This window comes from Coregonus lavaretus, assembly GCF_964263955.1.
Source record: "Coregonus lavaretus genome assembly, chromosome: 18".
NCBI classification, from domain to species: Eukaryota; Metazoa; Chordata; class Actinopteri; order Salmoniformes; family Salmonidae; genus Coregonus; species Coregonus lavaretus.
The window spans coordinates 10,956,497-10,979,127 of record NC_140005.1 but is presented as its reverse complement, the minus strand read 5'-3'; the positions used below and the strand labels follow the sequence as shown (position 1 = coordinate 10,979,127).

At 41.7% G+C, this 22,631-nt stretch overlaps 1 protein-coding gene across 1 annotated transcript; it reads right to left on the bottom strand.

Annotated features, from left to right (window-relative positions):
* Window positions 1-1,071: 1,071 nt before the first annotated feature.
* LOC311145764 (gamma-aminobutyric acid receptor subunit rho-1-like) lies at window positions 1,072-22,037 on the bottom strand (the record flags this gene model as incomplete). Its single annotated transcript, XM_084182058.1, has 10 exons — window positions 1,072-1,389; window positions 1,742-1,938; window positions 2,244-2,396; window positions 2,624-2,764; window positions 2,903-2,985; window positions 6,744-6,967; window positions 7,384-7,451; window positions 11,333-11,439; window positions 11,670-11,726; window positions 21,922-22,037. The coding sequence occupies 10 exons, from the start codon at window positions 22,035-22,037 to the stop codon at window positions 1,072-1,074; spliced, it is 1,464 nt and encodes a 487-aa protein (XP_084038184.1).
* Window positions 22,038-22,631: the final 594 nt, after the last annotated feature.

Genomic DNA, 22,631 nt, shown 5'->3' with positions numbered 1-22,631 from the left:
AGCAGAGCTGGTTAGGCTGTTTTCATGTTATCCAGAGGTAAACAATGAACCATAATCCCAATTTTGTGTCTGGAAGTAGCTAGCAAGCTAGCCAATGTTAGCCAGTTAGCTTGGGTGCTTCACTGCTGTTGTGAGGTCAGAACACTCGGATCAACCCTACTCATCGGCCAGAGCATCAAGTGTGCTCTCTGAACGCTCCAAGAGCAAAACGAGATGGGTGGGGCTAACGCTTAAGAGTGTGTGAACGATGTTGAACAGGTGTAGACAAAGAAGAGCTCTTCAGTAGGTACCAAAACATTCAAAGGCCATTTTCTCAAAAGTGAGATTACAAGTTTATGAACTTTCAAAGCAGAATTACTTTCCCATTGTTCCCTTAAATGCAGTGTATGATATACCATTTTGTAGCTCTGTGTCTCTGCTTTTATTCCAATGTAAAAAAACACCACTTCAAATTTTGCTACATAAGACCGAATCAAGGCGGTCGGTCACAAATGTGATATTTCCATATTTATTTTTTTGTAATACATTTGCAAAAATGTCTAAAAACCTGCTTTTGCTTTGTCATTATGGGGTATTGTGTGTAGATTGATGAGGAAAAAAACAACATTTAATGCATTTTAGAATAAGGCTGAAAGGTAACTAAATGTGAAAAAAGTTGAGGGGTCTGAATACTTTCCGAATGCAATGTACATGAATAGGTCCATTTAAGAGGCTGGGTCAAGAAGGCAATGTTCACCTCACAATTTATAAGCCATATCTCAGTCTTTTCTCTTGAAAACAGAAAAAATAACATGTTTTCTCTCTGCGTGGCCACTATCCCTGTTAATGGAGTTACAGTGGAGTCTTGTTTCATATTCATTAGGGCATACTCTTGCAAAATGTAGCAAAAGTTTTGCCCTGAAAAACAAAAACGTGTGTTTCTTATTGGACAAGTTCAGGTAGTCGCTCCCTGTTTCAGTCAGTTTTGTGCCGTTTGGTGCCTAATGAATACGAACATGTTGTGCTCTAACTGCAGCATGTGGATGTGTTAGGGTAGTAGGGTCCTTCCCCATTCGTGGCACAGGCCAGGCGTTAGGAGTAGATGGACCAGTAGATGATGTTGAACAGGACGTAGGAACCAGGGAAGACCATCCGTGAGTACTTGTCTATGGCGTGGGTGTCTATCCAAATGTTCACATAGCCTGGCCTCTTTACCTGGCCCGTGAGCTGGGGATCCCCCAAAACCACCTGGGCCAACATCCTCTCCTGCCTGCCGCCGTTCTCCGGCATCCCATAGTTCCCTGCGGTGCCATAGTTCCCTATACTGTTGGCGTCCATGGTGGTGTAGCCAATGATCTGGGGTTCGCACATGGCGTCGTCAGGGTTTCCGATGCCACAGGTACACGGTAACTGCAGGTAGCGGGGAGTACAAAGAGAAAAATGGTGAATTAAAGGACAAGACTTTGAAACCGCAAAACTTTTAAGTGGCTTTAAATCCACTGATGTCTAATATATTTAGTAATTTTCGAGCTTAGGGCTTCTCAACAAGGTTGTTCGTGGCAGGAAAGGTTTTCAGGGGCTGTGTGAGTTGAAATACTTCCTCCTTAGGCTTCTTATGCAGTTTCAGTTCCATATGCCACAACATTTGGCATATAGAGAGATATGCAGTATGCAAAGTTGTTCACCAGATGTAGTCCTAAAAATAACTGTATACAGAAAAGCAGAAAAACATTTTATGTAAATGAAATGAAACAAACCGTACCCTCTCTCTTAGTTTCCTCTCTTTCCGTTCCTGTACGGTCGAGAGGTAGTTGACCGCGGCATACTCTATGACCGAGAGGAAGACAAATACGAAACTGACCCACAGGTAGATGTCCACTGCTTTGATGTAGGACACTCTGGGCATGGAGGCGTTGACTCCAGTGATGATGGTGGACATGGTGAGCACTGTGGTGATACCTGGACAGAGTCAAAACAGACGGTTTAGCAACCTATGTGAAGACATTAGGGACAGTTACCCAGACACAGATCTCATTGAAATAGCTTTTGAGTCCAGGTCTTGGCTTGATCTGTATTTGAGAAGCTGGACATTTTACAGTTAATTTCTAGCCTTATTGGGGGCACCGTCGAGACCAAATAAACTTCACAATCACTGTTGGAAAGACAGCAAGACTGTACTATATCTCAAATAAAACATGGAAATATAAATTTAGCCTAGAGCTAAAAAAAAACGTCCTAGTCCTTCTGGCAAGGGCCTTTCCTACCCAAAGGGACCCTAGCAGGGACGGCCCGGCGATCAATCCAGAAGGAGACCCAGGACAGCATGACCATGAGGGTGGCTGGGAAGTAGGTCTGGAGCAAGAAGAAGAAGATGTGGCGTCGCAGGGTGAAGTGAATGTAGAGACGGTTGTACCAGCCTGAGAATAAAAAAGAAACACAGCTGATATTCTACACAGATCCAGTCCTTTTCACCTGTTTCCATTCCCATAGTGCAGGGGTCAGAAACTCACGACTAGCGGGCCAAATGCGGCCATCAAGGCGATTTAATGTGGCCCACGGTTGTGTTAGTAAATACGCCAATGGCCTATAATGTGTCATTGTAATGTCTACGTAATATCTACTCAATCTGTGACTTCAGGGTTACCTGTACTGCTATAGAAGGCCAGCTTTGTAGTGGTGTGAAACTTCTGGATGAGGAACTGGGATAAAGATATCCTCTCGTCCGTGTTCAGTGACTCGTTGCCTTTCTTCCAGTACAGCATGAGATCATCGTCCGTGTATGCATCTGATGAGAGAATGTTCAAAAACCCCAATGAATACCTCATACAAATATGATCGATTATCTTTGAACATGTGATAAAAACATCAATCAAATGTCATCAGAGATGTGTAGGTAAATGGTGAAGTTGATAGATGCACTCACAGCTCTCTATCTCCAGGGAGCAGGTCTGTGTGTCCAGAGGGAAGCGACTCAGGTCCATGTTGCACATGGCCGTGACTGTGACTCTGTGAGAACAAAAGTGACATCAGAGCCTGACTTATGCCTGACCAGAATTTAATATGGATACAAAGTGATGATTATATTGTGAAACACTTCGATTTCTTTTTGGCTTTTATGCTGAACTGTAGCTGAAATGGATCAGTATGACTATTATGAGCTCACTTGAATGGGGTATGAAACAAATTAAAGGCCAGGTGCAGAAGTTTATATCTCAATATCAAATCATTTCTGGGTAACAATTAAGTACCTTACTGTAATAGTTTTCCATAATAATGGTCCAAAAGAAACAAAATTGCTTTTGAGCAAAAAACTATTTCTGAAGCAATAATTTTGCTATGACTTTCTGAGAGTGGTCTGAGGGGAGTGGGAATGTGCACCAAAGCAGTGCATTAACCACAGTTAGGATTGTGGTGCGGGGATCAACCCACCAGAGCGGAGGGGCCTAATGGGAGTGATATGTAACCTGAAAACTAGCTGTTATTGGCAGAGAAGTTTGGGGGGGGGGGGGGGGGGGGGGGGGTTAGCAGGACCGAGTTTGGGAAACCCTGCCCTAATGGACACGGCCCAGTTCTCATCATTCTAACACTGGAAATCCACCGATGAAACAACTGAGCCCCATTCATTTTCAATGAAGGAAAGCGAAGTTGGTGGGAGACCGTTGGGCGACACAAGCATGAATGCTTCAGCTTTATAACCCCTGTGACGTGTTTGGGTTTCCCCTTCTGTCTGTGGTAACACTGCAGCTTCACTATACTCGTTGCGTTGCTTTGCCATTAGCGTCAATGTGACGTTCTACCTGTTACACAAAGCCGTTTTCTCACCACCAAATATGGTAGTGAGAGGAAGTCCAGTCGTGGGCAGTGGGAGAGGATGGAAGTAGATCAAACTGGGCCGACATTTAGCAAATTTTCTCATCGATGAAACATCTGATCTCAATACATTTTTATTTTTCCAAAACCAGAATATGTTACGAACCCAGTGCACTAAGTTTTATAGACTTGACGTTTTGCCAAAGTTTTAAAAAATGGCGTTGTTTAGAAGGAGTGCAAGGCCGAATTGAGTTTGTGCACACGCACACTTCACAGAGGATGTGTTCCCTATCGGAAATATACACATTTTTATAAGCTTTTCTTTGTTTAGGGTAGCCCAATTGAGACCAGGGTCTTATTCCCAATGGTGCCCTGAGTACAAACATTTTCTCACAACAGGAAGAACAATTTACATTACAATTAAAACAAGAAGAATAAAAATAACCACAAGGCTCAACACCACAATTTTAACACATAAACCACTACAATCAGGTCTATAAATAAGGCAGCACGATGATTTTTATGATCCAAGCAATTTAACACATCATCTAAATAAAAAAAATTTTAAATAAAAAAATTAACTGCAATACTCAATTAATTAATTCAACACCGGAGTCCCAAACTGCCTTAGCGGCACCAAGGAATCAAGATGCACTAAATTTTGTAGGTTATTCCAACAATGGAGGGTACTAAAACTAATGGAGGAATTACCTAAATTGGTCGAGACCAGAGGGACCTCAACAGTTAATCAATCCTGCGAGCGGAATTGGTTGCTCATTCTTTTATACGTTAGCAACGAAGTTAGGTAAGTTGTAAGCTTGTGTAGTAGAGCTTTGTAAACAAAAAGGGAGTAATGAATTGATCTACGGGACTTTAATGAGGACCAGCCAACCTTTTGATACAGAAGGCAGTGGTGAGTATTCAAACTGTCACCAGTGATAAAACGAATGGCGCTATGTTAGACGGCATCCAAAGGTTTAGGAGTAGTGGCTGCTACAATCTGGTAAATGGTGTGCCCATAATCAAGAATTGGCAGGAAAGTTGACTGTACAATCTGCTTCCTGCTACTTAGGGAGAAGCAAAATCTATTTCTAAAAAAGAAGCCCACTTTAAATCTTAGATTTCTAACTAGTTCATCCGTATGTTTTTTAAACATTAAGTCTTTGTCAATCCAAATGCCCAGATATGTGTAGGAGGGAACCTGATCAATGGGAGAACCATCCAATGAATAAATATGTAGTCCATCTGAAAATTATTGCGAGACCTAGAGTGTGATGAGGTGATTTTGAAGGAGTCAGGCGCAGGAGGGTAAATCACAGAATAACAGGATTTATTCTGAACCACAGAGTTACGCAGTAATGCGCAAAACAGCCGCACTGGAAAATACACGGCGCACAGGTAATATTCCCGGGGATACAAAATACACCGAGCTCCACCGAGCTTCTCTCTCCTCCACAATAAACAATCACACACAAAGACAAGGGGGCAGAGGGAACACTTATACAGGTACTGATGAGGGGATATGAACCAGGTGTGTGTAATAAACAAGACAAAAACAAATGGAATGATGAGATGAGGAGCGGCAGTGGCTAGATGGCCGGTGACGACGAACGCCGAAGCCTGCCCGAACAAGGAGAGGAGGCAGCCTCGGAGGAAGTCGTGACATAGAGAAAACATGTATTTAGTTTTGCCTGCATTAACAACAAGTTTTAAACCAACCAGGGCTTTCTGTAAGGTAACAAGGTCAGATTGCAGCTCTAACATAGCCTGGTCAATAGTTGGGGCAATGGCATATATAACAGTGTCGTCTGCATACAGATTAATATTACAAGTTTTAACAGATAGACCAATATTATTTATATCAATAGTAAAGAGAACAGGTCCCAGTACTGACCCCTGCGGTACACTTTTTGTGATATCCAGGAAACTAGACTTAACACCATCAAAGATAATTTACATTACATTTTAGTCATTTAGCAGACGCTCTTATCCAGAGCGACTTACAGTTAGTGAGTGCATACATTTTTCATACTGGCCCCCCGTGGGAAACGAACCCACAACCCTGGCATTGCAAGCGCCATGCTCTACCAACTGAGCTACAGGAGATCAGACATTGAGTCCTGTCTGACAGATAATTTTCAAACCACTTGCAAGAAGCATGATCCAGGCCTATTTCAGTCAACCTTTTAATGAGAATGTGATGGTCAACGGTATCGAAGGCCTTGGAAAGGTCTATAAATAAGGCAGCACGATGATTTTTATGATCCAAGCAATTTAACACATCATCTAAAACAAGCGTAGCCGCTGAAATTGTGCTATGTCCAGGTCTAAAACCGGATTTGTGCACATTAAGAATAGAGTGAGAAGTAAAAAAAGTTATTAGGGGAAAGTTAGTCAGGGATTCTAAAACTTTGGAAAGGCAAGATCATTTGGAAATTGGACCGTAATTATCTAAGTCTGGATCTCCTCCTTTATGTAGGGGGAGGACATGCTCCACTTTCCAGATCTTAGGGATAACGCCAGAAATAATAGTCAAGTAAAAAATATAGGTCAGTGGTTCTGCAATAAGTGGTGCGTAGAGCAACAGTAAAAATACATGCTACAACACACCAAAAGGATCTCGCTAGCTCGTGCTTGGCTTTGCCCAACTCCTTGCTCGTTCTGCTCACTATGCTTTATTTGCACCCACTGTAAAAGTTGTAAATAGCGTGTTGTCATTTCTCATTATTTCAATTCACAAGAAAGAATGAACATGCGAGAATTGAACCTCTGTGATTCTTAAGCTTGGATGCTGCCATTGGACGTGACGCAACGCGTGTGCAACACGGGCAGTACAGCAGCTTTGATTGATTTCAAAGGAAGCATTTCCTCAATGGCTGATGGCTCATGGCACTGCTGTACGCCCGATGGCTATAGCGTAGCAGGGCCATAACACAGTGGAGCTGAGCAGCTACCTCAGACTGTAGAGCACGTTGCCGTCAGGGTACACCCTCAGCATGACGTTGTCCGTGGTGGTGTCATGGATGAAGGACCTCTTGGAGTGGACGAAGAACATGTCAGGAACCCAGATCTTCTTGGCCAGCCTGCTGTCAAAGGTCATGCTCTGGTTGTTGGTACTGGGGAAGGACAGGCGCTCGTCCTTCCAGTAATGCCTCAGGTACAGGGTCATGGTGAAGTCCTGAAACAACACAGCAGGTTGGTGGGGGTGGGGTGGTAGTGGGGGTGGTGGTGGGGATGGGGGTGTTGGTGGTTGTGGGAGTGGTGGTGGTGGTGGTGGTGGTGGTGGTGGGGGTGGTGGTTGTGGTGGGGGTGGTGGTGGGAGTGGTGGTGGTGGTGGTGGGGATGGGGGTGGTGGTGGTTGTGGGAGTGGTGGTGGGGTGCTGGTGGTGGTGGGGGTGGGGATGGGGGTTATAGATGGGTGTTATAGTTTGGGGAAAATATTTACCCTGGTCAAGCAGACTGACGGCTCTGCTCATGTTTAGTTTCACTTCACTTCAAGTGAAACAGAATGTGAGCTATTGCGCGATCAGGCCTGTTCCACCAGGCTAGGAAAGATGACCCTTCACCATGTAAAGAGACTCAAATCCCACTCACCATATCCACTTCAGAGATTGTGTCCAGACTTTCAACTTGAACATCTACCCCAACTGGAATAGGGGGTCCTGTAATTAAATAAAATTGCATTGATAGTAAGTTCAGTGAGAGAGTAGATTTTCAGAATTAATTGACTATCCTGGACCTCTGTTCAAAAACCTATTTAAAAAATGTGCACTACAGTTTATCCTTCATTTCCTTCATGCATTGCTATAATGGATAATCATTGATTCTAACACAGAGAACGTCATGTGTCATGTATTGTGACTATGCTGTGTCTATACAGTATACAGTATTTTCATTCACAGTCAGTGGAAGCCTAATGCAAAAATACACTACAATAAATACAGCGCTGCATTGTCAGCGAATGAGCTAAAATTTGCTTGTTTACATTTTACATTTACGTCATTTAGCAGACGCTCTTATCCAGAGCGACTTACAGTTAGTGCATACATTATATAATTTTTTATTTTCATACCCCATGGGAATCGAACCCACAACCCTGGCGTTGCAAACACCATGCTCTACCAACTGAGCTACCTCCCTGCCGGCCATTCCCGCTTGTGCCATGACGGGCTGGATTCTATTTTTGAACAGTTTGAACTTTTACTCTCCATCATCTGCCTTAGTACAGGAATACAGTTAGGTCACAATGGATCACAATTGTTGCAGCCTCAAACATCTGGATGCTTTTCAGATCTGTCTTTTATAGATCAATTTTCTTTCTCTTCCAGACAGAGTTTGGGAGTCGGCGTGGCAATAGGAGACATTTTAAAGGAGGACAGAGGGGTCATTCATAGTGTGATGTTTTTATCACTCAGATTGCACTTACAGCTGTTTATTTTTATGTATTCATAAAACATAAAACAAGACATTTTGGCCATTGTTCTGGCATGAATATGACATTCATTCTACAGCAACGCACATGTTGCTTGATCCATGGGCTTGCCTGGGTGCTCTGAAACACATTTTGTAATTTGGCCTCAAACATTATTGTATCTCTATGTTTGAACTAAGAAGGTCGTCCTAAAGGTATTATGGATTCCCAACATATAAATAACTCAAAAATAACATGAGAACACTGAGCACACACTGGTTGAATCAACATTGTTTCAACGTAATTTGTCAACGTATTGTGACGTGGAATCAACGTGGAAAATACATTGGATTTGAAAAAAGTCATCAACCAGTACTGATTTAATCTAATGGTTTACTTTTGTTTTAGTAAATCCATTCATTTCTCAGTTCTGTGTCCTGCGCCTGATTCCGTTTCACCACTTCACCCAGACGTTGACAACGTTTAAAAAAACATGTTTTTATATCCTGTTTTAATATACTGTATATAGAAATTATTTTGAATTTCATATTTGATTAGACTGTATGTTATTTGACCTTGTTTCAATGTTGATAGTAAAATGATATGTTTGAATCAACGTCATTGTTTCAACGTCATGCCATCAACCTAAATAAAGATGTATATTGAAATAAAATGTCAAAGCCACAGTCCAACACTTCCTGCCTGAACAGTGACAATTCAATATCCAGTTTGACTACAAATTAATGATTAATATGTTGGATTCACATCTCCATATCAACCAAAAATCTAAGTTAAAGAATAACACTATATCAAATCAAACTTTAAGTGCCCTTCAAATAAAGTTTGATTTGATTTAGTCCTATTCTTCAACAGATTTTTGTAGATTAAATGTGAAATCAGCCAACCATCCTTCATATACAAGACAATATCCAAAGGTAAACATTTTCTATTCATATCATGAATGCATCCTATTTACAGGGCTAATGGTGACTACTTCTAAACTTCCAAAGATCCAATCAACCATGGATGAATGATAGTACACCTAGCTACACATTGAAATGATGGTGTCCTTTGTTGGGCAAAACAGATGTCAATGTAGCCTACATAAAACCAACCTCACTCCAAATGTACTTTCACATACAGCATGTGAAGTAACAAAAGTTAGAGGAGTTACTTTCAACTATTCAATGTGATTTACGTGAATGAGTATGGAAGCTGATCAATGTCTAAATGTGTTGCCATGATAGCTCAGCTGAAACGTACACAGCTTGTTTCCAAAGCTAAGCAGGGCACATAGAGGTAGGTATCTGGATGGTGATTTGTTCTCACTGAAGTGCATTACCCCTCATATACCAGTAGGAGTCACTGTTCAGGCGGTAATTGTGGCTTCACATTTTATTTCAATATACCTCTTTATTTAGATTGATAGCATTGTGTTGAAACAATTAAGTTGATTCAAACATATCATTTTACTATCAACATTGAAACAAGGTAAAATAAACTATGTCTAATCGAATATAAAATGTTTAATAATTTCAACCACGCAATATACATTGAGTATACCAAACATTAGGAATACCGTCCTAATATTGAGTTCCACCCTACAGTTGTGTCAAGTTGACTGGATGTCCTTTGGGTGGTGGACCATTCTTGATACACACGGGAAACTGTTGAGCATGAAAACCCCAGCAGCGTTGCAGTTCTTGACACAACTACACAACTGGCAACTACTACCATACCCCAATCGAAGGCACTTACATTTTTTGTTTTGCCCATTCACCCTCTGAATGGCACACATACACAATGCATGTCTCTATTGTCTCAAGGCTTAAAAATCCTTCTTTAACCTGTCTCCTCCCCTTCATCTACACTGATTGAAGTGGATTTAACAAGTGATGTCAATAAAGGATCATAGCTTTCACCTGGATTCAACTGGTCAGTCTATGTCATGGACAGAGCAGGTGTTATTAATGTTTTGTATACTCAGTGTATAGGATGAAACGATTTTGAACGTTTCCATGTAAAATTTCAATGTATGCATAGATCCAATTATTATGTTGAAATTACAGAAGATTGATGTAACAACCTGTTAGTCAGGTTAAGTCAATGTATTTAAGTTGAAGTTTTACCCTAATTTCAATGTTTAAAACGCTAGTTGAAATTATATGAAAACAGTACTGATTGATGACTTTTAAAAAATCCAATGTATTTTCCATGCTCCAATGTATTTTCCATGCTGATTCCACATCAAAATATGTTGACAAATTATGTTGAAACAACTTTGATTCAACCAGTGTGCGCCCAGTGGGATATGTCCTATAATCCCACAACAGCAAATCCCTGTACGTTGACCATGAAACCTGTCAACATCCTTGTTAAAAGAAAGAGTACAGATCTGAATTTGAGACAGTTTGCTACAGCAGGAAAATAGTCCTGCAGCAACAGAAAATGTGAATTATTATGTGGATTATAATTTATGGGGGGAAAATGGTAGGGATTCATAAATTTTTCATTAGGGCAAATCAAGTCTGACATTATAAAAAGTGGAAATAACAAACTTTAGAAGCATTTTTCAACCTTGAATACACTACAAATTTGCATTTCCTGCTGTGCAATTAAGACCCTACGTCTGTATTAGCATGACAATATACAGCTTGTCATGTTGTTTGTGTCTTTAGGGCTTCTAGAGGGCTGAGCTGATAAGACCATTGGATAGATTGGCTGACCCCATTTAAAGGGGAAAAATAGTTGGCGTTGGTGCTCTAAGCAACATCAAAACAGCAAACACAACTAAAGGGAGTGAATAAACCATTTGTGCATTACCATCAAAGTAATCACTGTTGATGCAGGGTACGTACATTGATGAATTGGTCCTCTGTAGCTCAGCTGGTAGAGCACGGCGCTTGTAACGCCAAGGTAGTGGGTTCGATCCCCGGGACCACCCATACACAAAAATTGCATGCACGCATGACTGTAAGTCGCTTTGGATAAAAGCGTCTGCTAAATGGCATATTATTATTATTATATGAAGTGTATGTATAAAGCTTATGTGGAGCATGTTTTTCACAAACTAAACCTGATGATTTCACTAGGTAAAAATGTACACATTATATGACTCCTGTAAAGTCTTACCTCCAAATGCTGGTCTCATGGTAAAGTCATGGTCATCTATTCTTAAGAGCTGCTCAGATTTTGTCATGGGAGATTTTGTCATGTCTGGACTTCGTTTTAGAATCGGGCTGTAGTGAGGAAAAGAGGTTGTCTTTTTAGGGTTAGGCTATGCGATGAGGATCTATTTTTTCAATGGGCAAAGAGATGTTGTACACTGTCAAGTATTGTATAATTTCACAATATCAGCTTTGCTGTATGTACAATATCAAATGTATTGATAACACCTTTCATGTCATGCTACAAGTTGGCAAACCACTTTTGCATATCAGTGTTTTGTACAATGACATTGAACTCTAACCTTCCGGTCTTGCTGTGAGCTCCTCCATCATCCATTCTTGATGTTTCTCTCCTGGATCTGTTGATGAAAAATATGTATTTATTCATTTAACCTTTATTTAAGCAGGGATGAGCCCTGCATGAACACATCAATAAACAACAATTAAACTATACATACAGTGGGGAGAACAAGTATTTGATACACTGCCGATTTTGCAGGTTTTCCTACTTACAAAGCATGTAGAGGTCTGTAATTTTTATCATAGGTACACTTCAACTGTGAGAGACGGAATCTAAAACAAAAATCCAGAAAATCACATTGTATGATTTTTAAGTAATTAATTTGCATTTTATTGCATGACATAATTATTTGATCACCTACCAACCAGTAAGAATTCCGGCTCTCACAGACCTGTTAGTTTTTCTTTAAGAAGCCCTCCTGTTCTCCACTCTTTACCTGTATTAACTGCACCAATTTGAACTCGTTACCTGTATAAAAGACAGTTGTCCACACACTCAATCAAACAGACTCCAACCTCTCCACAATGGCCAAGACCAGAGAGCTGTGTAAGGACATCAGGGATAAAATTGTAGACCTGCACAAGGCTGGGATGGGCTACAGGACAATAAGCAAGCAGCTTGGTGAGAAGGCAACAACTGTTGGCGCAATTATTAGAAAATGGAAGAAGTTCAAGATGACGGTCAATCACCCTCGGTCTGGGGCTCCATGCAAGATCTCACCTCGTGGGGCATCAATGATCATGAGGAAGGTGAGGGATCAGCCCAGAACTACACGGCAGGACCTGGTCAATCACCTGAGGAGAGCTGGGACCACAGTCTCAAAGAAAACCATTAGTAACACACTACGTCGTCATGGATTAAAATCCTGCAGCGCACGCAAGGTCCCCCTGCTCAAGCCAGCGCATGTCCAGGCCCGTCTGATGTTTGCCAATGACCATCTGGATGATCCAGAGGAGGAATGGGAGAAGGTCATGTGGTCTGATGAGACAAAAATAGAGCTTTTTGGTCTAAACTCCATTTGCCGTGTTTGGAGGAAGAAGAAGGATGAGTACAACCCCAAGAACACCATCCCAACCGTGAAGCATGGAGGTGGAAACATCATTCTTTGGGGATGCTTTTCTGCAAAGGGGACTGGACGACTGCACCGTATTGAGGGGAGGATGGATGGGGCCATGTATCGCAAGATCTTGGCCAACAACCTCCTTCCCTCAGTAAGAGCATTGAAGATGGGTCGTGGCTGGGTCTTCCAGCATGACAACGACCCGAAACACACAGCCAGGGCAACTAAGGAGTGGCTCCGTAAGAAGCATCTCAAGGTCCTGGAGTGGCCTAGCCAGTCTCCAGACCTGAACCCAATAGAAAATCTTTGGAGGGAGCTGAAAGTCCGTATTGCCCAGCGACAGCCCCAAAACCTGAAGGATCTGGAGAAGGCCTGTATGGAGGAGTGGGCCAAAATCCCTGCTGCAGTGTGTGCAAACCTAGTCAAGACCTACAGGAAACATATGATGTCTGTAATTGCAAACAATTCTGTACCAAATATTAAGTTCTGCTTTTCTGATGTATCAAATACTTATGTCATGCAATAAAATGCAAATTAATTACTTAAAAATCATACAATGTGATTTTCTGGATTTTTGTTTTAGATTCCGTCTCTCACAGTTGAAGTGTACCTATGATAAAAAATGGCAGACCTCTACATGCTTTGTAAGTAGGAAAACCTGAAAAATCGGCAGTGTATCAAAACACGAAAAGCAAAACACAATCATATGAAACAAACACATTCTTCAGTAAGAAGGCCCTCTAACATCCACCTGAATTGTTAATTGTTTTTAGGAAAGGAATAGTGACATTCACCTGGGCATAATGAAAAGATCACACAATTATTTCAAAGAGCTTCTGGTCAAAATGGCAAGATGAACTCCAGTATAGGTGATAGATATAGAATAAATGACACAGGAGTGGCTCAGTTTGTTAGAGCATGGCACTTGCAATGCCAGGATTGAGGGGTCGCTTCCCACGGGGGACCAGTACGAATGAAAATGCATGCACACACTACTGTATGTCGCTCTGGATGAGAGCATCTGCTAAATGACTAAAATGTAAATGCAAGTATATAGTAACCTTGTAATGATGACCTTTCACCTTACTGAGACTGTTGTATGACAGTATTGTGAGGCTGAAATACAAAGCAAGTTTGGTGCAGTATAGCAACAACAAATAAATAATTCAAAGAAGCAACAACTAGTGTAAGCCACAGTAGAAATTGTTAGTCCATATCATGTTTTTTTTATAAAGCTAAGCAGAAATGTGTCTTTTACTCTCAACTTGCCTTGAGATAAATCTGATTAATTCATTCATTCGTCTGATTCATTCATTCATCTGATTCATTCATTCATCTGATACAGCTGATTCATTGCCATTTTTATCCCCAAAACACTCAAAGGGCATGAGGGCATTCAGAGAAACACTATTACAAGAGAACACGCTCATCTCTTGTCAACGCTCTAAGGGATCCTACATCTGAATGCTTGTCTCTTTCATAGCGTTATCCAGGTCACGGCAGAAACATTTGAAACAGAATAAAACAATGATTTTCCCCTAAAAACCCTAAACTGGATTAATGGGTGGCCTACAGGCGTGCATGGAGAGAGGAGGACAGCAGACAGCAATATTATCTACCGTGACAATCAGACAGAGAGCAAGAGAGAGCACTGCTGGGCGCTAACCACTGTGGGCTGATGGGTAATGGGTGATATTCCTCTCTGTCCTCCCCAGCAGCTGGTTGCTAATCCGCTTGGCACAAATGTCTCTCCAATCCCCTCCACAGACCAGAGTCTAGAAAAGTCTGTCTGTGTGTATGCACGTGTGTGTGTTTGTGTTTGTGTGTGTGTGTGTGTGTGAGTCTGTCTGTCTGTCTGCAGAACACTGCCTTGGGGCGTCCTATAGCTCTGCTGTTGCTATACAGTTGCATGTCTTTTCTGGCCAGACAGAGTCCACAACAGGGTCATTAATCGACTCCTGTTAAGTGCACATAACAAGGGAAAACTCAGTTGAAAGTGCATCGCAGTTCACTGGTCCCAGTTTTAAACTCAATTATTTTTTTAATTGCTCTGTCTGGATATCGGTTTGCTCCAGTTCTGTGATTGGATCCACAGCAGTCCAGTCACAACAAAACGTTGCATTTCTCAGAAGCTGATTGTACTATTGACTATTGTTGTTATTTGGTGCCATTCAAGAGGACAGAGAATGCTTTTCATATGAACTTTAGAGAAAAAGCTTTGGGGTGAGAGGTCGGGTTTATACCATCAGTGTCTGTTAAGCTAAGCTAAGACTGTCTGATACTGCTTTTGTCCTGTTGTTTTTTGAAGAGAGGAAATAAACACATGTTCAAGTCTGAGCCATATATGTTTATGGGGCCTGTTTCAAGTTATGTGTCGCTAACATTTGGTTTCACTCACAGCAATATTCTGTGTTCCAATGTTGCAAAAATGTGTGGCATCTATTCATGACCATAACATTTCCAATCTACATGAGAGTGACCTACAACAATATCTGAGTAACTTTGAAATAAAGGACTTTGAATTTTCCTTGAAAATATAATTGTGATTCAATATCTTAACACAATCTATTTTTCTTTTTAATATATATATATATTTTTGTTAAAAGGAAAATCAACCTTCTCAAAACCTAACCCCCGGGATAGAGGTTTATTTTTCAGCGAGACAATTCAACAAATGTTTATGCCAAATGTAACACCTTTCCAAGAGGTGTTGAGTGTTCAAGTCTCAGTCCAGACTTAAATTTGCTTGAAAATCAGAGACTAGGTTTATTTATATTGGTGTCCATCAATGACTCCCAACCAAATTCAATGAGCGTGAGCAATTTTGACAAAAACAATGGATATACATGTATGTTTCCCTAAGAGTTGTGCAAAGGTGGTAGAATCTTATTCAAAATGATTCACAGCTATAATGGCTGCCTATGGTGCTTCCACCAAGTATTAACTCTGGGGTGTGAAGACATATGCAATCATTCAAGACCTTTTTGTTTTTTATTTTTAATACATTTAGAAAATGTTCTATAATTTTTCTTTCACTTTGAACATGTGGAGTAGATTGGTAGGAAAAAAATCCAATTGAATTCCTTTTTAGAATACATTTTAAGGCAGAACAATTTTAAGACTGTGCAAGGGGTGTGTATACTTACACATTAGTGACTGTAAAAATAGCTCAAAGAGCCATGATCACATGAGAGTGATACTGTGTCTAAAGGAGACATGGTATGTGGGATTAGGAAATGAAAGGGCCTTTGGAATACACTAAGTGGGCGTAACTCACTCAAAGCTGATAGTGAGTCTAAAGGCACCCTGCAGTTTGGATGGGAAACATCTTCATCATCTTCACCAGAGATGAACAGGCACACAGTTCTGTTCTTAGCATTGTACTGTAGGACATTTTAGGAATATTTCATATTTTGCAGGTTTTTATTGTTGTGTATAATAATGTGTATTTTAATGTGTAGGCCTATATGAATGTGTAGTTTAATGTATTTATTGTATGTGTATTGTGGTGCTAGAGAGGGCTCATCTGAAAAAGAGACCATGGTCTCAGCATTGACTCCCTGTCAATAAAGGTTGACAAAAAAATTAAATATATATTTTTTTATGAATCCATAGGCAATATGGCAAGACAACGTGTTATGGTATTTGCGGTTAATTATATCTGGTCTAGAATCTGTACTGTCCTAAAGCTACAACATTGCAACAACATCATATTAAAAGCAACCATTGTAGTAGATTTGCCATTCAGCTGTAACATACCGTACTGTATGTAATATACGGTACTGTTTGTAACATACCGTACTGTATGTAATATACGGTATGCCTCATTGCCACTTAATCCATCAGTTCCACATACAGTTGAAGTCGGAAGTTAACATACACTTACAGTGAGGGAAAAAAGTATTTGATCCCCTGCTGATTTTGTACGTTTGCCCACTGACAAAGAAATGATCAGTCTATCATTTTAATGGTAGGGTTTATTTGAACAGTGAGAGACAGAATAACAACAAAAAAATCCAGAAAAACGCATGTTTTAACAAATGTTATAAATTGATTTGCATTTTAATGAGGGAAATGAGTATTTGACCCCTCTGCAAAACATGATTTAGTACTTGGTGGCAAAACCCTTGTTGGCAATCACAGAGGTCAGACGTTTCTTGTAGTTGGCCACCAGGTTTGCACACATCTCAGGAGGGATTTTGTCCCACTCCTTTTTGCAGATCTTCTCCATTAAGGTTTCGAGGCTGATGTTTGGCAACTCGAACCTTCAGCTCCCTCCACAGATTTTCTATGGGATTAAGGTCTGGAGACTGGCTAGGCCACTCCAGGACCTTAATGTGCTTCTTCTTGAGCCACTCCTTTGTTGCCTTGGCCGTGTGTTTTGGGTCATTGTCATGCTGGAATACCCATCCACGACCCATTTTCAATGCCCTGGCTTAGGGAAGGAGGTTGTCACCCAAGATTTGACGGTACATGGCCCCGTCCATCGTCCCTTTGATGCGGTGAAGTTGACTCCCAAAGCATAATGTTTCCACCTCCATGTTTGACGGTGGGGATGTTGTTCTTGGGGTCATAGGCAGCATTCCTCCTCCTCCAAACACGGCGAGTTGAGTTGATGCCAAAGAGCTCCATTTTGGTCTCATCTGACCACAACACTTTCACCCAGTTCTACTCTGAATCATTCAGATGTTCATTGGCAAACCTCAAACAGTCTCACTCCAAACTCCACTATGGCCAAGACCAAAGAGCTGTCAAAGGACACCAGAAACAAAATTGTAGACCTGCACCAGGCTGGGAAGACTGAATCTGCAATAGATAAGCAGCTTGGTTTGAAGAAATCAACTGTGGGAGCAATTATTAGAAAATGGAAAACATACAAGACCACTGATAATCTCCCTCGATCTGGGGCTCCACGCAAGATCTCACCCCGTGGGGTCAAAATGATCACAAGAACGGTGAACAAAAATCCCAGAACCACACGGGGGGACCTAGTGAATGACCTGCAGAGAGCTGGGACCAAAGTAACAAAGCCTACCATCAGTAACAAACTACGCCGCAAGGGACTCAAATCCTGCAGTGCCAGACGTGTCCCCCTGCTTAAGCCAGTACATGTCCAGGCCTGTCTGAAGTTTGCTAGAGTGCATTTGGATGATCCAGAAGAGGATTGGGAGAATGTCATATGGTCAGATGAAACCAAAATATAACTTTTTGGTAAAAACTCAACTCGTTGTGTTTGGAGGACAAAGAATGCTGAGTTGCATCCAAAGAACACCATACCTACTGTGAAGCATGGGGGTGGAAACATCATGCTTTGGGGCTGTTTTTCTGCAAAGGGACCAGGACGACTGATCCGTGTAAAGGAAAGAATGAATGGGGCCATGTATCGTGAGATTTTGAGTGAAAACCTCCTTCCATCAGCAAGGGCATTGAAGATGAAACGTGGCTGGGTCTTTCAGCATGACAATGATCCCAAACACACCGCCCGGGCAACGAAGGAGTGGCTTCGTAAGAAGCATTTCAAGGTCCTGGACTGGCCTAGCCAGTCTCCAGATCTCAACCCCATAGAAAATCTTTGGAGGGAGTTGAAAGTCCGTGTTGCCCAGCGACAGCCCCAAAACATCACTGCTCTAGAGGAGATCTGCATGGAGGAATGGGCCAAAATACCAGCAACAGTGTGTGAAAACCTTGTGAAGACTTACAGAAAACGTTTGACCTGTGTCATTGCCAACAAAGGGTATATAACAAAGTATTGAGAAACTTTAGTTATTGACCAAATACTTATTTTCCACCATAATTTGCAAATAAATTCATAGAAAATCCTACAATGTGATTTTCTGGAAAAAAAAATCTCATTTTGTCTGTCATAGTTGACGTGTACCTATGATGAAAATTACAGGCCTCTCTTGTCTTTTTAAGTGGGAGAACTTGCACAATTGGTGGCTGACTAAATACTTTTTTTCCCCACTGTATGTGCTTTCTTGAGCAGGGGGACCTTGCGGGCGCTGCAGGATTTCAGTGCTTCACGGCGTAGTGTGTTACCAATTGTTTTCTTGGTGACTATGGTCCCAGCTGCCTTGAGATCATTGACAAGATCCTCCCGTGTAGTTCTGGGCTGATTCCTCACCGTTCTCATGATCATTGCAACTCCACGAGGTGAGATCTTGCATGGAGCCCCAGGCCGAGGGAGATTGACAGTTATTTTGTGTTTCTTCCATTTGCGAATAATCACACCAACTGTTGTCACCTTCTCACCAAGCTGCTTGGCGATGGTCTTGTAGCCCATTCCAGCCTTGTGTAGGTCTACAATCTTGTCCCTGACTTCCTTGGAGAGCTCTTTGGTCTTGGCCATGGTGGAGAGTTTGGAATCTGATTGATTGATTGCTTCTGTGGACAGGTATCTTTTATACAGGTAACAAGCTGAGATTAGGAGCACTGCCTTGTCACGGAATCAGCCGAGGCTGCTCCTCCTCCTTGCTCGGGCAGGCTTCGGCATTCGTCGTCCCTGGAGTACTAGCTGCCACCGATCTATGTTTCGGTGTTTGACTTGTTTTGTCCTGATTGTGTACACCTGTTTCCCATTACGTTGTATTGTATTCCCTATTTAACCCTCTTGTCGTTCATTGTGTGTTGTGTGTTATTGTATTCGTCATCGGCAGTGTTCGTGTGCGGGTTGGTTTTCCTCCTTGTATGGAGATTGTTTTCTTCTCTGGTTACTTTCAAGTAAAGTATGTTTCCAGTAGGCTCTGTGTCCTGCGTTTGACTTCGCCTACCGCATTTCGCCATCGCATTCTGACAGCCTTTAAGAGTGTGCTCGTAATCTCAGCTCGTTACCTGTATAAAAGACACCTGGGAGCCAGAAACCTTTCTGATTGAGAGGGGGTCAAATACTTATTTCCCTCATTAAAATGCAAATCAATTTATAACATTTTTGACATGCGTTTTTCTGGATTTTTGTTGTTGTTATTCTGTCTCTCACTGTTCAAATAAACATACCATTAAAATTATAGACTGATCATTTCTTTGTCAGTGGGCAAACGTACAAAATCAGCAGGGGATCAAATACTTTTTTCCACTCGTTGGAGTCATTAAAACTCCAACTCAACCACTCCACAAATTTCTTGTTAACAAACTATAGTTTTGGCAAGTCGGTTAGGACATCTACTTTGTGCATGACACAAGTAATTTTTCCAAAAATTGTTTACAGACAGATTATTTCACTTATAATTCACTGTATCACAATTCCAGTGGGTCAGAAGTTTACATACCCTAAGTTGACTGTGCCTTTAAACAGCTTGGAAAGTTCCAGAAAATGATGTCATGGCTTTAGAAGCTTCTGATAGGCTAATTGACATCATTTGAGTCAATTGGAGGTGTACCTGTGGATGTATTTCAAGGCCTACCTTCAAACCCAGTGCCTCTTAGCTTGACATCATGGGAAAATCAAAAGAAATCAGCCAAAACCTCAGAAAAAATTGTAGACCTCCACAAGTCTGGTTCATCCTTGGGAGCAATTTCCAAACGCCTGAAGGTACCACGTTCATCTGTACAAACAATAGTACGCAAGTATAAACACCATGGGACCACGCAGCCGTCATACCGCTCAGGAAGGAGACGCGTTCTGTCTCCTAGAAATGAACGTACTTTGGTGCGAAAAGTGCAAATCAATCCCAGAACAACAACAAAGGACCTTGTGAAGATGCTGGAGGAAACAGGTACAAAAGTATCTATATCCACAGTAAAATGAGTCCTATATCGTCATAACCCGAAAGGCCGCTCAGCAAGGAAGAAGCCACTGCTCCAAAACCGCCATAAAAATGCCAGACTACGGTTTGCAACTGCACATGGGGACAAATATCGTACTTTTTGGAGAAATGTCCTCTGGTCATAATGACCATCGTTATGTTTGGAGGAAAAAGGGGGTCGCTTGCAAGCCGAAGAACACCATCCCAACCGTGAAGCACGGGGGTGGCAGCATCATGCTGTGGGGGTGCTTTGCTGCAAGAGAGACTGGTGCACTTCACAAAATACATGGCATCATGAGGAAGGAAAATGATGTTGATATATTGAAGTAACATCTCAAGACATCAGCCATCACAAAGCCCTGACCTCTATCCTATAGAACATTTGTGGGCAGAACTGAAAAAGCGTGAGCGAGCAAGGAGGCCTACAAACCTGACTTTGTTACACCAGCTCTGTCAGGAGGAATGGGCCAAAATTCACCCAACTTATTGTGGGAAGCTTGTGGAAGGCTACCCGAAACGTTTGACCCAAGTTAAACAAATACTAATTAAGTGTATGTAAACTTCTGACCCACTGGGAATGTGATGCAATAAATAATAGCTGAAATAAATAATTATCTCTATTATTATTCTGACATTTCACATTCTTAAAATAAAGTGGGGATCCAAACTGACATTTACATTTAAGTCATTTAGCAGACGCTCTTATCCAGAGCGACTTACAAATTGGTGCATTCAACTTAGGATAGCCAGTGGGACAACCACTCCTGCTTTTTATAATTTTTTTAATGGGGGGGTGGTGGAGGTGGGGTTGAAGGATTACTGTTATACTATTCCAGGTAACTGACCTAAGACAGGGAATTTTTACTAGGATTAAATGTCAGGAATTGTGAAAAACTGAGTTTAAATGTATTTGGCTAAGGTGTATGTAAACTTCCGACTTCAACTGTAATTGGTTCTGTATGTTGTTAACTATATGCACATCAAAGTATTAGTTTACCCTAGCCTGGTCCCAGGTCTGTTTGTGCGGTCCTGCCACCTCCTATGGTTGTTGACATGCCAAAAACAGATTGGACCAGGCTAGGTTGAGTTAGGGCTCTATAAACATGCATCATAAACTGATCAGAATGATATTCATTCCATCCAATAGTGCCACATCCAGTTCACCCACCCATGGAGCAACAGCCACAACATCCAACAATAGAACATTATTAGATACTGGAATATAGGTCCCCTCTCTAAATCCCCTGTCTGAATAAGTCTGAAATCACCTGGTGGGGGAGCAGAACAGGTGAGGGCAACAGAACATTACCATCACCAAGTGGACATCTATTAAAAATATAGATTAACATTTTAACACATGCCTAGATATAAAATGTCAATCAAAGGATACATTTCATGCCATACATGCAGTTTATGTTATGTATAGATGCTAGGATGGAATGTGCATTTACCTGCTTTGTTTGTAGGTCACCAGCTTGTCACCTCTTTGATGAGCTGATCTCCCAGAAACCCACATGAGGCAGACGCAGAACAGCACCAACACAGTATCCACCTGCATGGTGCACATACCCCTGTAGACCGCTCAAACTCCAGTCAAATTCCACACCCCACCAGGGCTAAAACCTCTCCGAGTGGGTCCTGGGACATTGTCTTCAGCAGAACAGCATCGTGGCCTGGGAAGAAGCAGCAGCTCTGGCCTGACCAATAAACATCCCACGGTGCTTAATCTCCACAGTCGGGAAAAGCAATTTTGACTAAACCTATAAATCCTTGCGCATCAGATGGCACAGATTTGATCCCTCCAGTGGCGGATGTGGCACACTCGCTCTGCCCTGTTGCTCTACTCTGCTCTGTGCCGCCCGGACCAATTCTCATAATGATGCGGCGTGATCATTTGGGAGGTCAATGGTGGGAGATAGATACAGGATCTGGATCACACAGTCAGACACAGAGTCCCTGATGTGGAAGACTTTTAAGGCCCTCAGCTGTGTGCTATTCAAAATGTCTCCCAAGGCTATTTTGCTGAGACATCTTCAAGGGCTGCTAAAATATGGCTTCAGCCTGAGTTTCGCTTACATAGTTATGTGGGATTAGCCTACATACAAAAAGAGATTGGTCTCTATTAGATAGGATTAACCTATTTCAACAAATAGTAGCCTTG